Source organism: Vigna unguiculata, chromosome 7 (assembly GCF_004118075.2).
Source record: "Vigna unguiculata cultivar IT97K-499-35 chromosome 7, ASM411807v1, whole genome shotgun sequence".
Taxonomy (NCBI): Eukaryota; Viridiplantae; Streptophyta; class Magnoliopsida; order Fabales; family Fabaceae; genus Vigna; species Vigna unguiculata.
In genome coordinates, this window is record NC_040285.1 from 1,452,176 (window position 1) to 1,466,425 (window position 14,250).

At 33.7% G+C, this 14,250-nt stretch overlaps 2 protein-coding genes and 1 pseudogene across 2 annotated transcripts; all 3 read right to left on the minus strand.

Moving 5' to 3' along the window:
• Positions 1–2,085: 2,085 nt before the first annotated feature.
• LOC114190443 (indole-3-acetic acid-induced protein ARG7-like) lies at positions 2,086–2,731 on the minus strand. The gene has a single exon (XM_028079328.1). It carries the CDS (start codon positions 2,549–2,551, stop codon positions 2,273–2,275), a length of 279 nt encoding a protein of 92 aa, XP_027935129.1. The 5' UTR covers positions 2,552–2,731; the 3' UTR covers positions 2,086–2,272.
• A 2,761-nt stretch (positions 2,732–5,492) lies between these two features.
• Positions 5,493–6,086, minus strand: LOC114190442 (annotated as a pseudogene).
• Positions 6,087–8,817: 2,731 nt separating this feature from the next.
• On the minus strand, positions 8,818–9,114 carry LOC114189956 (auxin-induced protein 6B-like). Its single transcript, XM_028078686.1, has one exon. It carries the CDS (start codon positions 9,112–9,114, stop codon positions 8,818–8,820), a length of 297 nt encoding a protein of 98 aa, XP_027934487.1.
• Positions 9,115–14,250: the final 5,136 nt, after the last annotated feature.

Here is a 14,250-nt window from a genome sequence, read left to right on the forward strand (position 1 = left end):
TTTTTTTTTTTTTTTGCTTTCTCTTGTTTAAATATATATACATAGATAAAACCGAAAGTTTTATAGACTCAAAACTAGTTAAGGTAAAGAGGAAACCTAAATTTGGGGTCCATAAACTGAGAAGAGCATATACATATATATCTGTAGAAAGGAAAGCGTGCCAAACATTTGATATTATGTCCAATAGACTTAGAATACTCAAATGACAAAGAATCTCACTATTATTGCAAAGATAAGTTTGGTTTGGGATTTTACAGTTAGTTATATGAAGAAGAAATAGGAAAGTTTCAATGCTTAATGCAGTAAACTTTTTTCTCTTCAAAAACTCATCCCTGGCTTGACTCAACGACTCTTGATTACATAGATTACAAGAATCAAAAGCCTCTTACTTTTCTCTCCAACATAGATTACAAAAATTCCTTTTAAATATGCTTGGTTGTGCTCTTCGGATATTGAAACCCATTGTTATATAAGGAGTTTATATGCTTCGACCTAAAGAGATGGTGGAACTCCACATAAAATCAATTTACAGTAAATAATGAGTATAATTTTATCTTAAAAATCGGTTATATTAGATTGAGTTAATTTTAAAATTTAAACTCAAAGTGAATCGAAAGGCAATTAAAAATGAGTATTATTCACAATAAAGTTCTTTTATCGCTGAAGTATGATTCGAAACCTTAGTCTCTCATAGATCAAATCAGTTTTATAACATTTTCTATCTTCACAATTACAAAGAGATTATTATTACTTAATCTGCAACCATACTATCTATAAAATAATTTTTTTTTTATATTCAAAAATATTTTTTATAACAAATTTCAATTATAATATAAGTCATGTATAATTAAGATTATTTATCTATTACAAATTTTGATTATACAAAGTAAATGTTTAGTTTATTCCAAGCTAAATGTTTATTAGTAAATCAAATTCTATCAAAGTGTTCATTCTAATCTAAGTTCAATATCTAGATCCTAAGTGAGTGGAACAATATGTTGAGGTGATAATTATATAAAATTAAAGGGGTAAAATAAAATATTTTCATATGTTCAATAATAATTTTAATAAAACAAATTATTTGTTCATTCTCGTATACCGCAAGTTCACATTGTTACCCTCACAAATGATTCTTTATTTTTTTTTTCAATGCCAAGGCTCACATTTTTAATGTTTCTTTATTATTCTTTTTTTTTTTCAATGATGCTTTGACATACATTATATTTATTTGATATTGTCATAAAAAGTTTATAAAAAAATAATGACAGTGAAGGAAGGATAGTTAAAAAGATAATAATTTGTGTGAAAGTATTATCAGTGATTTTTCAAACCTGTAACACAGAAAACTTTCATGCTGCAAAGTGGTTTTCCATGGCTGCTTCTTCCCTTATCTTCATCAGTTATCTCTCCTTTAACTTTTCACACACTATCATATCCTTCAAACCTCAAAACCTCAAGCCACAAGTTTCCATTTCTTCTGCAAAGTTGATGTTTTACTTGCTGGACGAGTCTTGGAAGAAAATCTTGGAAGGTTGCCCTTGAACAAGAACCGATAGTCTTAAGCTCCAGGCAAAGAATCTATGACCAATGACTTGCACCTGCTTGGTTAGGCTTGTAGTATGTTTCTTTGTTGATTATTGAATGAATCTTGGAAGCTTTCTTGGTTGGCTTTTGGTGCAAAAGATGTGGAAGCTTTCGGGAAGAAAAGGATCAAGATCTTGGTTGGATCTTATATATTTACATTAATTATGTTTTATATTTATAGCAATGTGTCAGTAACTATTAATTAATATTAGTCTTTAGTGTTATGAATGGATAAATTGGGTAAACATTATAACAAACTGAACCTTCATTAATGTAATTATAAATTGGATCATCGCTACCTTAATTATAATCGTTATTCAATACTTCATATTCACATATTGTGTCTTGTAGAGTTATTGTTAATTTTGTTAGAGTGTGATAAACAATAAGGTGGTTATAAATTTGTTGGAGTGTGATAAAGGAATTAGTCTGAACCATACATTAATGTATGTAACATGTACAACATTGGGTGAAAAAAATTAATGGATATGAGTTATTGATGTGGGTAAGTCAGAAAGAAGTTATTGACTTCATTCTCTTGCTGAAATAAATGACAGACTCTGATTTTGTCAATCCGATGGTTTTTCATTTTCTATATTCTCAAGAAAGAAACAGCTTTACAAGTTGAGAATGTTCCTATTTTACAAAAATGTTACTACTAATGTATGTCAGCCTAAAAAGATGAGATTTATTGTGCACTCAAAGAAGAAGTTATATGTTGGAAGACATCTTCACTGCAAGGAATTGTGAGCCCTCCCATGGGATGATCATATCCAAACTCTTCCTCAGCTTGACTCAGCAAGTCCTGGAATGAAGGTTGGTTCAAGTGTGATATAGGGATCACAAATCGTTTCATTTTCTCTCCAACATAGACTGCAAGGTATCCCTTTGGTGCATCCACCACTTTTGAAGATGCTTGATTTGCTGCAGATGGTGCCTTTCTGATACCAGGTAAACGAAATCCCATTGTTGTATTGACCGTGTGAGAAATATGAGAACGAAAGGGTTTGAGAAATTCTTGAAAATAAGCTTTTTAATTTTCAAAGCTTTACGATGTGAATGATCTGTGTTGGTCCTAAACGTGTGCAGCCATGAATTATATATAGAGATGAAAGGATATGTGAGAAAGAACTTGATAGATAAATTATTGGTTCAGGAGGGGTATGGGATTGGAATAGTGGGGCCAAATCAGCGACAAGTTATATGGTGTTGTCTTCAAGGACTTATTTTAAGAATAAGCTTAACATGTTAGTATGTTACACTTATTAAGGGCAATGTGGGCCAGAATCTTCATTTATGCAAATTTCATGCTTTGTTGTTCAAGTTTAGTGTCCACAAAAGAGTTGTGGGTTTTAATAGTCTCTCATGATCACACATTCAATGTTGCTTCCCTTATAGCCACTGTTTCATAGTTATCTGAAACCTCAACATTTACAGGTTGCTTATTTCACCCTGATAGGTACATATCAATAACACTATAGTCTTATTTAAATAAACATGTGAGATGTCTACAATATGTATACAAGATGTCTACTATTGGTGAAGTTGGAGCTCCAATAAGTGAACAAGAATTAGGTTTCACCTTTGGTGGTGATGTATCTAACTTCATGTGGATTGTATTTTTTTTAGAAGGTAGAATGTGGGGTATGGCCTGCACCCTCATTAATCCATGAATGAGGTTTCTAGACAATACCATGTGATCATCTGTCCCACCTTGGACTCCATCATGGCCTTGCTAAAAATTATTCAGAGTTCTCTTTAGGGACTATATATACACTATTGTTTTGAATCATCAAGCAACCCAACTCATTTGCATTCTGAAGCATCAGAATTCCAATATTTCACACAAGTTTGACATCTCTCAGCATATTATTTGTTTGTGAGAGCGACAAAAGCAATGGGTTTCCGCATCCCAGGTATTGTTAGACAGGGATCATTTTCAGCATCCAAAGCAACTCGCAAGGGACTTGAAGTCCCTAAAGGCTATCTTGCAGTCTATGTTGGAGTTAACATGAGACGGTTTGTGATTGCATTATCACACTTGAACCAACCCTCATTTCAACATTTACTAAGCAAAGTTGAAGAAGAGTTTGGATATGATCATCCAACGGGTGGCCTCAGAATTCCATGCAACGAGGATGAGTTTCTAAGCCTCACTTCTCGCTTGAATGAGCTGCTGTAAATCAAGCTTTCATAGAAACTAGGATAGATTACTTGAGGCAATTCTGTACAGAAGGAACATTCTTTTTTTATGAATATTTTCCATGTTTTTCATCCCTGTATAATCCTAGAAAAGCTGTGAATTCTATACGAATGAAGATTTTAGGACTACACATTTCCATAGACACTTCTTTTCTTTTGCCAAATCTCAATGAATTCTAATATATACCACATTACCATGTTCAGACCAGACTCTTTTGCTCCTTTCTTTTATCTCTTTTATGCTCTGTTGTGGGTTTTGGCACACATGATATATGTTCATCTACACAGACATATAAATATAAACACTAACAACAAACTCCACAATCCACTTAATTATAGGCTATGTAAGTTTCACAAAAAGTTGGATGGATATTCCTCTGTATTTATTTCTGTCCCTCATGTTTGAATACCCTATACCTAAATAAAACCTAAATTTATTTAAATTCAGAACTAGTTGAGGTAAAGAGGAAACTCTGATTTGGATGCCATAAGAAGAGAAGAGCCCATATTGACACAAGGATATTTTGGACATATCTCTAAGAACGAAAGCGTCACAAAACATTTTATGTCATGTCCAGCAGAAATAAAATACTAAAATGACAAAAGGGTAGTTTTTTAACATAGGTTGATTAAACCCTATCAGTAGCAAGTGTTGACTGCAGTGAGTAATTTGTTTTAGGATTTTCTATATATCCTGACATTTGACAATCATATGAAGAATAAATGTGTGATACACAACAGGAAATTTTCAATGTTGAATGCAGTAACGTTCTCAATTCCAAAAATTGAAAGAAAGAAAATATACTTATGATCATTTTACCGTGGATTAGTGTCTCAGACTTCCTCAGTAATTTATAATTGTATCATCTAAATAAAGATCACCCAATATTTCGTCCTTATGAAATTAGGAACAACAAAACATTCTACTTGATTATATTTTCCCACTGTCATTAGTTTTAGAAATTTTCTAAAATCTGAAGAAACTCTCACCTAGCAGAACACTACCAATCTAAACAAAAAATAACTACATCAGGAAAGAAGTATTTTCGAAAAGTTTTCGATGTTATTAGTTAACAGATCATATAGCATGGAAAGAGACATTTTTATCTGTATGTGTCAAAGTGATTGTCACCTAAACACTAAATATGTCAACTTGGCCTTTTTAATTACATTATTTGAAACCCATTTGGAAAGGGATATTTTTAATTACATTAGATGATACCAAATTAGAGAAGAACTGAATTGCTTGATGATTTACAATTTAAAAATCATTTTGCAATTTGCTGTAACCATAATCATTATTTTCTGCCTTGTTCAATCTAAAGTTGGCCCTGTGAATAATTTCTAATGGCATTCTTAAGGAATTTGGATATAAAGTTTTAGATGGTCTTAAGGATCAGAATCTGTATATACAGTGAGAACTCAACAAAATACATACAGTAAATTATGGTATGATTAGGGCATATACATAGCTGAATGTAATTTGTCACCAAATTCTGTCTCAAGAAATACTACTTATGTAATTGAAGGTGGAGCATAGACCATAAGTACAGAGCATGTATCTACGCTTGTTAGGAAATGGCGTGTTTCAGTTCTTGTTTTTAAATTGATAAAAGTGAGGTCTATCTATTTTTTCTTGCTGCTATCAACGGTGTTCGCTCAAGGAGAAGGAAACATTGTAACTAACAAACATGAAACACAGAAAATGCTTGATCAATTGTATTTTTTCTCATTGCACATAAAAAACAATACTGTGATTTTTTCAATCTTTTCCCTATTTCTTGAGAAAGGGAGTTGTTTACAAGTTGAGAAGATTCCTAGTGTACAAAAATGTCACTTCTACTCTAAGTCAATCTCCTGAAATGTGAGATTTATCATCCATTCAAGCAAGAAGTTATATGTTGGAAGACATCTTCGGTGCAAGGAATTGTGAGGCCACCCATGGGATGATCATATCCAAACTCTTCCTCTGCTTTACTCAACAAGTCTTGGAATAGAGGTTGGTTCAAGTGTGATACAGGAATCACAAATCGTTTCATATCCTCTCCCACATACACTGCAAGGTAGCCCTTTGGTGCATCCAACACTTTTGAAGATGCTTGATTTCTGGCAGATAAAGTCTTTCTGATACCAGGCAAACGAAAGCCCATTGTTGTATTGACCGTGTGAGAAATATGAGAACAAAAGGGTTTTGAGAAATTCTTGAAACTAAGTTTTTGAATTTTGAACGTTTTAGGATGTGAATGAATTGTGTTGGTCCTAAACGCGTGCAGCCATGAATTATATATAGAGATAAAAGGCTATCGGAGAAACCACTTGATAGATGAATTATTGGTTCAAGAGGGGACATGACATTGGAGTAATGGAGCCAAATCAGAGACAAGTTATATGGAGTTGTCTTCAAGGACTTATTTTATGAATAGGCTTAACGTGAATCTCTACAAGAGAAAGTTAGATCATGTTAGTATGCTACACTTATTAAGGGCAATGTGGGCCAGAATCTTCACTTATGCAAATCTCTTACTTTGTTGTTCGAGTTTGGCATCCACAAAAAGTTGTGGGTCATAATCACACATTCAATGTTGCTTCACTTATAGCCACTGTTTCAGAGCTATCTGAATTCTCAAAATTGACAGGTTGCTTATGCCACCATGATATTAGTTGGTGCATGATAGGCATATATCAATAACATTAGTCTTATTTAAAGAAACATGTGAGATGTCTACGGTATGTCTACAACATGTCTATTGTTGATGTAGCCAAAGTCCATATGTGAACAAGAATTAGGTTTCACCTTTGCTGACTTCGTGTAGAAAAATCTGTTGGACATTTTCTTATGAGGTAAGAATGTGGGGTATTATGACACGCACTCCCATTTATCCATGAATAATGTCTGTAAGACAATACCATGTGATCACATACCCCTTCCTGGACCCCATCATGGCCTTGTGAAAAATCATTCAGAGTTCTCATCAGGGACTATATATATCCTAATGTTTTCCTTCCCGAAGCAATCCAAGTCATTTGCATTCTGAAGCATCAGAATTCAAATATTTCATCCTCACACAAGTTTTACATCACTCAGCAGATTATTTGTTTGTGAGAGAGAAACAAAAACAATGGGTTTCCGCTTGCCAGGTATTGTTAGACAGGGATCATTTTCATCATCCAAAGCAACTCGCAAGGGAGTTGAAGTCCCAAAAGGCTATCTTGCAGTCTATGTTGGAGTTAACATGAGACGGTTTGTGATTCCAATATCATACTTGAACCAATCTTCATTTCAAGATTTACTAAGCAAAGCTGAACAAGAGTTTGGATATGATCATCCAACGGGTGGCCTCACAATTCCATGCGATGAGGATGAGTTTCTAAGCCTCACTTCTCGCTTGAATGAGCTGCTGTAATTGAAGCTCTGATAGAAACTAGGATAGATTACTTGAGGCAAAATTGTACAGAAGGAACATTCTTTTTTCATGAAAATTTTCCATGTTTTTCATCCCTGTATAATGCAAGAAAAGCTGGAAATTCTGATATGAATGAAGATGACATTTCCGTAAACACTTTTTATTGCTCTTTGCCAAATCTCAACGAATTCTTATACCACATTATCCTTTTCAGACCAGACAGTTTTGCTCCTTTTTGTATTTCTTTTATGCTCTGTTGTGGTTTTTGGGACACATGGTTATGTACATCTACACTGACATATAAATATAAACACAAACAACAAAGTCCATAATCCACTTGATTATGAATTCATGGTCGTCTGTATTTATTCATGTCTTATGTTCGAATACACTATACATAAATAAAACCGAAATTTATGTAGATTCAGAACTAGTTAAGGTAATGAGGGAACTTTGATTTGGATTCCAAAAGAAGAGAAGAGTCCACGAAAGCGTCACAAAGCATTTTATATTATGTAATAAAATAACAAAAGGCTAGTTTTGTGAGAAGTTTTTCCATAGGTTGATTAAACCCTATCAATAGAAGTGTTGATTGCGGTGATTAATTTGTTTTAGGATTTTCTATATCTACAAACATTTTACAATCATATGAGGAATAATTGTGTGATCAAACTTGGGAAATTTTCAGTGTTGAATGCAGTAAACTTTCTCAATCCAAAAATTAAAAGAAAGAAAAAAATACTTATGATCATGTTACCGTGGATTAGCGTTTCAGACATCCTCAGTAAGTAAAGTTCATGGAGAGTAAGTAAGCTATGTATAAAGAACGAAGGGTGATCAAAGCTTTGTAAGCTAGTTACAACCAGAAAATGAAATAGAGAGATGAATATCAAAGACGTGAAGAAAACAGATAGTTTTATTTTAAAAGTTGGATTAACATGATGAACAATTTAGGGTATTCATTCTTAGAGAAAAATTTCATTTTATTCGTTTAGAGAGTGTCATTCTCTTGAACAACTTTTAACTAGGAATATATTGAATCTAAATCAAATTAAATGATTAGATTTTGTACCAATATCTATTGAATGGAAATGATTCTGGTCAACCTAAAATATTTCATATTTTTATAAAAATTAATTATATTCTAAAAACTCTGTACCAAAGATAATTAATTGTATTATGTAAATAAAGATCACCCGACATTTCATTATGAGAACAACAACACATTCTACTTGATTATATTTTAGTCTTTTCAATGCATATGGTTACACGAAAACCTGCATTTTAACTCTCAATGCAATGGACTTATATGTCTTATAAGTCTTTCATCATCTTATATAATATTTTCACCTATGTAAGATTTTGACTCATACTTGGATTATTTCTAACAGTTTTTAAATTAATAAAAGTAAAATCTAGCTATTTTTTCATATGGCTATCAACGGTGTTCACACAAAAAGAAGGAAAAATTGTAACTAATAAACATGAAAGACAGAGAAAAAGCTTGATTAAATGAATTTTTTCTCATTGCACAAAATACTGTGATTTTTTCAATCTGTTCCCTATTTCTTGAGAAAGGGAGTTCTTTACAAGTGGAGAAGATTCCTAGTGTACAAAAATGTCACTTCTACTCTAAGTCAATCTCCTGAAATGTGAGACTTATCATCCATTCAAGCAAGAAATTATATGGTTGAAGAGATCTTCGCTGCAAGGAATTGTGAGGCTCATATCCAAACTCTTCTTCAGCTCGACTCAACAAGTCTTGGAATGAGGGTTGGTTCAAGTATGATACAGGGATCATCAACCTCTTCATTTTCTCTCCAACATACACCGCTAGGTAGCCTTTTGGTGCATTCACTGCTTTTGAAGACGCTTCACTGACTGCAAATATTGTTTTCTTGCTTCCAGGTAAACGAAAACCCATTGTTGTATTGATTCTGTTACAAACTTGAGAAGAGAATAGTTTGAGAGAACTCTTGAATATAAGCTGTGTAATTCAGAATGGTTTGTGTTGGCCTATATGCTTGAAGCCATGTATATATATATAGATAAAAGGATAAGAAACTCGCTGATACATAAATTATTGGTTAGCGAAGGATATGAGATTGGACTAATGGGAGCAGATGAAAGACATGGCATATGGTGTTGTCTTCAAGAACTTATCTTAATAATCAATGTTACATGTATTTATGGAAAGGAAAGTTAATGGGAACATCTTGTATGCCACTTATTGATAGTGGTGGGGAACGGAAACTTCATTTTTTCTAATTTCATGTTCTGTTGCTTAGAATTTGGCACGTAGCAAAAAAATGTGGTTCTCTTCTTAAGCCTCTACTGATATTAGTTGGTACGTGGTAGAAGTGTATGAACATTATAGTCTTATTCAAAGAAACATGTGACGATGTCTTAGGCGTGCCTACTCTTGTCTGTCATTGATGTAGCTAGATCACAATAAATGAACACGAATTAGCTTTCACCTTCGATGATGTGTTTAATGTCTGCACTCCCAGTCATCCATAAAAGAGGTCTCCAAAACAATACCATGTGATCTCGTATACTTCCATAGACCCATCATGGTCTTGTAAAAAATCACTCATTGTATAAATAAATGGCAGTTCCTGTGTTCCCATTAGCAAGTGTACAAACACTATTTCTTGCATCCTCAAGCAAAACAAGTCATTGCCATAGTGAAGCATAACAATTCAAATATTTCTTTCTCTCGCAACTCCTTTGACAGCAATCAACATATTTGTTTATGGAGCAACCAGAAACAATGGGTTTTGCATTCCATGTATTATGAGACGGACATCATTTTCTGGTGCCAAAGCAACTCACAATGGCCTTGAAATCTGTTTATAGTATTCCAGAGACGATGCTGATTTTCAAACACTCAAGGAACTAAGTTTTATGATGAAATATAGCTACTTGAAGTTGTGTAGAAAATTTAAAACGAGGAATATAATTTGGGGCTAAATTGTTTTCTCTTTTGTTTATTTTTGTTTCTTACTTTCTTTACTACAATCAAAACATTTTAAATATTGAAAAGTAACTCTTAATGCTATAAGTTAATAAGAATTACATAAATACTACTAAATACTCTTAAAAGCGATTTAATAAACACTCAATCTCCACTAAGCATTTATGATACCACACTATTCAACATTCTCCAATTAATGTGTTCTTCTTAAACTCTGTAAGCTTCTCTTATTTTTTGAAGGTGAAGTCCTTGATAAAAATATCAGCAAGTTGATCATTGGACTTGCAAAACTCAAAGTTTACCTCTTTAACTATTTCACGAATAAAATGGTGTTTAACCGTTATGTGTTTTGTTCTTCCATGGTAGTTTCTTGCCCGTACCAATGGCTGTTTTGTCAATACAGCTGATAGTTACAACATCTCGTTTTCACCAAAATTTTCAAGTATTCTGTTCAATAAATTGCTATTGTTTGTTGGGATGTTAAGCTAGCTGAAATATATCCAACCTTTGTAGAAGTTTGAGATACACCTAAGTCGGGTGAAAGAATATATCCAGAAGATTTTTTCATACCATTCATGCATTTTGCCCAATAACTATCACAGAAGCCAACTAACATTGGTTCAGTCTTCTTGACGTACTTTATTTCATAGCTCAAAGTACCAGAATGAATCTTACCACTCTTCTTGCTGCACCTAGATGGATATCACTTGGATCACTCGTGAATGGAAATAGTAAACTTCTTGCAAGCATGATATCAGACCTACCTTAAATTAATGAGGTAAAATAAATTGTTATCACGCTTCTGTAGTTTCTAGCATTAACTTTCCTTCCTCCATAGAACACTGTAACTAATGGAGCACTGTAACTAACAACCAAAAAACTAAAAAGGAGATGCTTGAGCAGTTGAGTTCATTCTCATTGCAGAAAAAAAAAAATGACAGACTCTGATTTCGTCAATCCGATGATATTTCATTTCCCAAATTCTCAAGAAAGAGATAACTTTACAAGTTGCGAATATTCCTATTTTACAAAATTGTTACTACTATAATCTATGTCAGCCTAAAAAATTGAGATTTATTGTGCACTCAAACAAGAAATTATATGTTCGAAGACATCTTCGGTGCAAGGAATTGTGAGGCCACCCATGGGATGATCATATCCAAACTCTTCCTCTGCTTTACTCAACAAGTCTTGGAATAGAGGTTGGTTCAAGTGTGATACAGGAATCACAAATCGTTTCATATCCTCTCCCACATACACTGCAAGGTAGCCCTTTGGTGCATCCAACCCTTTTGAAGATGCTTGATTTCTGGCAGATAAAGTCTTTCTGATACCAGGCAAACGAAAGCCCATTGTTGTATTGACCGTGTGAGAAATATGAGAACAAAAGGGTTTTGAGAAATTCTTGAAACTAAGTTTTTGAATTTTGAACGTTTTAGGATGTGAATGAATTGTGTTGGTCCTAAACGAGTGCAGCCATGAATTATATATAGAGATAAAAGGCTATCTGAGAAACCACTTAATAGATGAATTATTGATTGAGGAGGGATATGAGATTGGAATAATGGGGCCCAATTAGAGACAAGCAATATGGTGTTGTCTTCGATTAATAACATGTATCTCTCTACAAGAGAGAGATGTATCGTGTTTAGTATGTTACACTTATTAAGGGCAGTGTGCAAATTTCACGGTTTGTTGTTAGACTTTGGGGTCCACAGAAGTTGTGGCTCATAGTGTCTCATCACACATTCAATGTTGGTCGCCACTGCTTCAGAGTCATCTCAATCCTCAACATTTACAGGTTGCTTATGCCACCCTTGTATTATTAGACGGTACATGAAAGGTGCATACATCAACATTATAGTCTTATTCAAAGAAACATGATAGATGTCTACAATATGTCTACTATTGATGAAGTTAGAGCTCCAATAAGTGAACAAGAATTAGGTTTCAGCTTTGGTGATGTATCTAACTTAATAATGTGGATTCGCAGTTTCTTAGAAGGTAGAATGTGGGGTAGGGCATGCACTCTCATTAATCGATGAATGAGGTCTCAAAGACAATACCATGTGATCATCTGTCCCTCCTTGGACCCCATCATGGCCTTGCCAAAAATCATTCACAGAGTTCTCATTACAGACTATATATACACTATTGTTTTGCGTCCTCAAGCAACCCAGTTCATTTGCATTCTGAAGCATCAGAATTCCAATATTTCAATATATACACTCAGCATATTATTTCTTTGTGAGAGCAACAAAAAGAATGGGTTTTCGCATGCCAGGTATTGTTAGACAGGGATCATTTTCAGCATCCAAAGCAACTCGCAAGGGACTTGAAGTCCCCAAAGGCTATCTTGCAGTCTATGTTGGAGTTAACATGAGACGGTTTGTGATTCCAATATCATACTTGAACCAATCTTCATTTCAAGATTTACTAAGCAAAGCTGAAGAAGAATTTGGATATGATCATCCAACGGGTGGCCTCACAATTCCATGCAATGAGGATGAGTTTCTAAATCTCACCTCTCGCTTGAATGAGCTGCTGTAAATCAAGCTTTGATAGAAACTAGGATAGATTACTTGAGGCAAATTTGTGCAGAAGAAACTTTCATTTTTTGTGTGAATATTCTGACTTGAATGTGAACGTGAGGACTAGACATTTCCATGAACATTTTTTGGTGTTTGCGAAATCTCAACCAATTCTAACATGTACAACAATATCGTTTTATGCTAATGATAGACAGTTTTACTCCTTTCCTTATATCTCTTTTATGCTGATTTTTGTTTTTAAGCACACATGATTTGTTCATCTAAGGTACACAGACAATAAACTAAACATAGTAACAACACAACACAATCCGCTTGATTAATACAGTCGTCTATGTGAGTTTCACAACCATAAAGAAGATGGATTGGTAGTTGTCTCATGTTTAAACACAGTATACAAAGATGAAACCGAAAATTTTATAGAATTAAAACTAGTTAAGGTAAAAGGGAATTCGCTGGTCCATAAGCTGAAAAGATCCCATAGAATTGATACATATCTCTCTAGAAAGCAAAGCGTGCCAAACATTTTATATTATGTTCAATAGAGATAAAATATTCAAATGAGAAAGAGTTAGTTTTAGCATTGGCTTATTAAACCCTATCTCGAAACATTGTGGGCTCTGAGCAAGTGTTGGACTGCAGAGATAAGTTTGCTTTTAACATTCGGGGGCTTCTCCGTGCTGCCCGACCTTTCTCCTGTATCTCCAATAATTACATTTTTGTCTCTCAGAAAATTGTGTTGTAGATATCGATATCTGTTTCGTAATTTTTCTTCTTTTTTTTGTATTACGGATGTTGACATCCGTTTTAGAAAATTGTGTTGCGGATGTCGACATCTGTTTCGTAATTTTTTTTTTTTGTATTACGGATGTTGACATCCGCTTCAGAAAATTGTGTTGCAGATGTCGACATCCGTTTCGTAATTTTTTTTTGTTTTATGTATTACGAATGTCGACATCCATTTAAGAAAATTGTGTTGCGGATGTCGACATCCGTTTCATAATTATTATATTTTTTTGTATTACAGATGTCGACATCCGCTTTAGAAAATTGTGTTACGGATGTCGACATTCGTTTCGTAATTTTTTTTTTTGTTTTTTTTATTACAGATGTCGACATCCACTTCAGAAAATTGTATTGCGGATGTCGATATCCGTTTCGTAATTTTTTTTGTTTTTTCTTATTACGGATGTCAACATCCGTTTCATAACTTTTGTTTTTTTTGTTTTTTTTTTCTACACAAAATTATTGAGCATGAATTAGGGTGTTCAGATTGAAGACTATGCAAAATTTGGTTCTCTTCTTTTATATGAATTAGGGTGTTCAGATTGAAGACTAAAACCAATGTTTACAAGGTTTGACAAGAGAAAGCTGGCTCTTTTTTTCTTGGGGAAGTAGCACTAACTTATGTAATCATCTTACACAGACAACCACCAGAGACTACTATTTCTCCACTATAAAGAAACTTCTCTTGTACTCGACAAGGATTGTCCACGTGGCCAAACTATTCGTATGTAAAGATTCTTAAAGAACA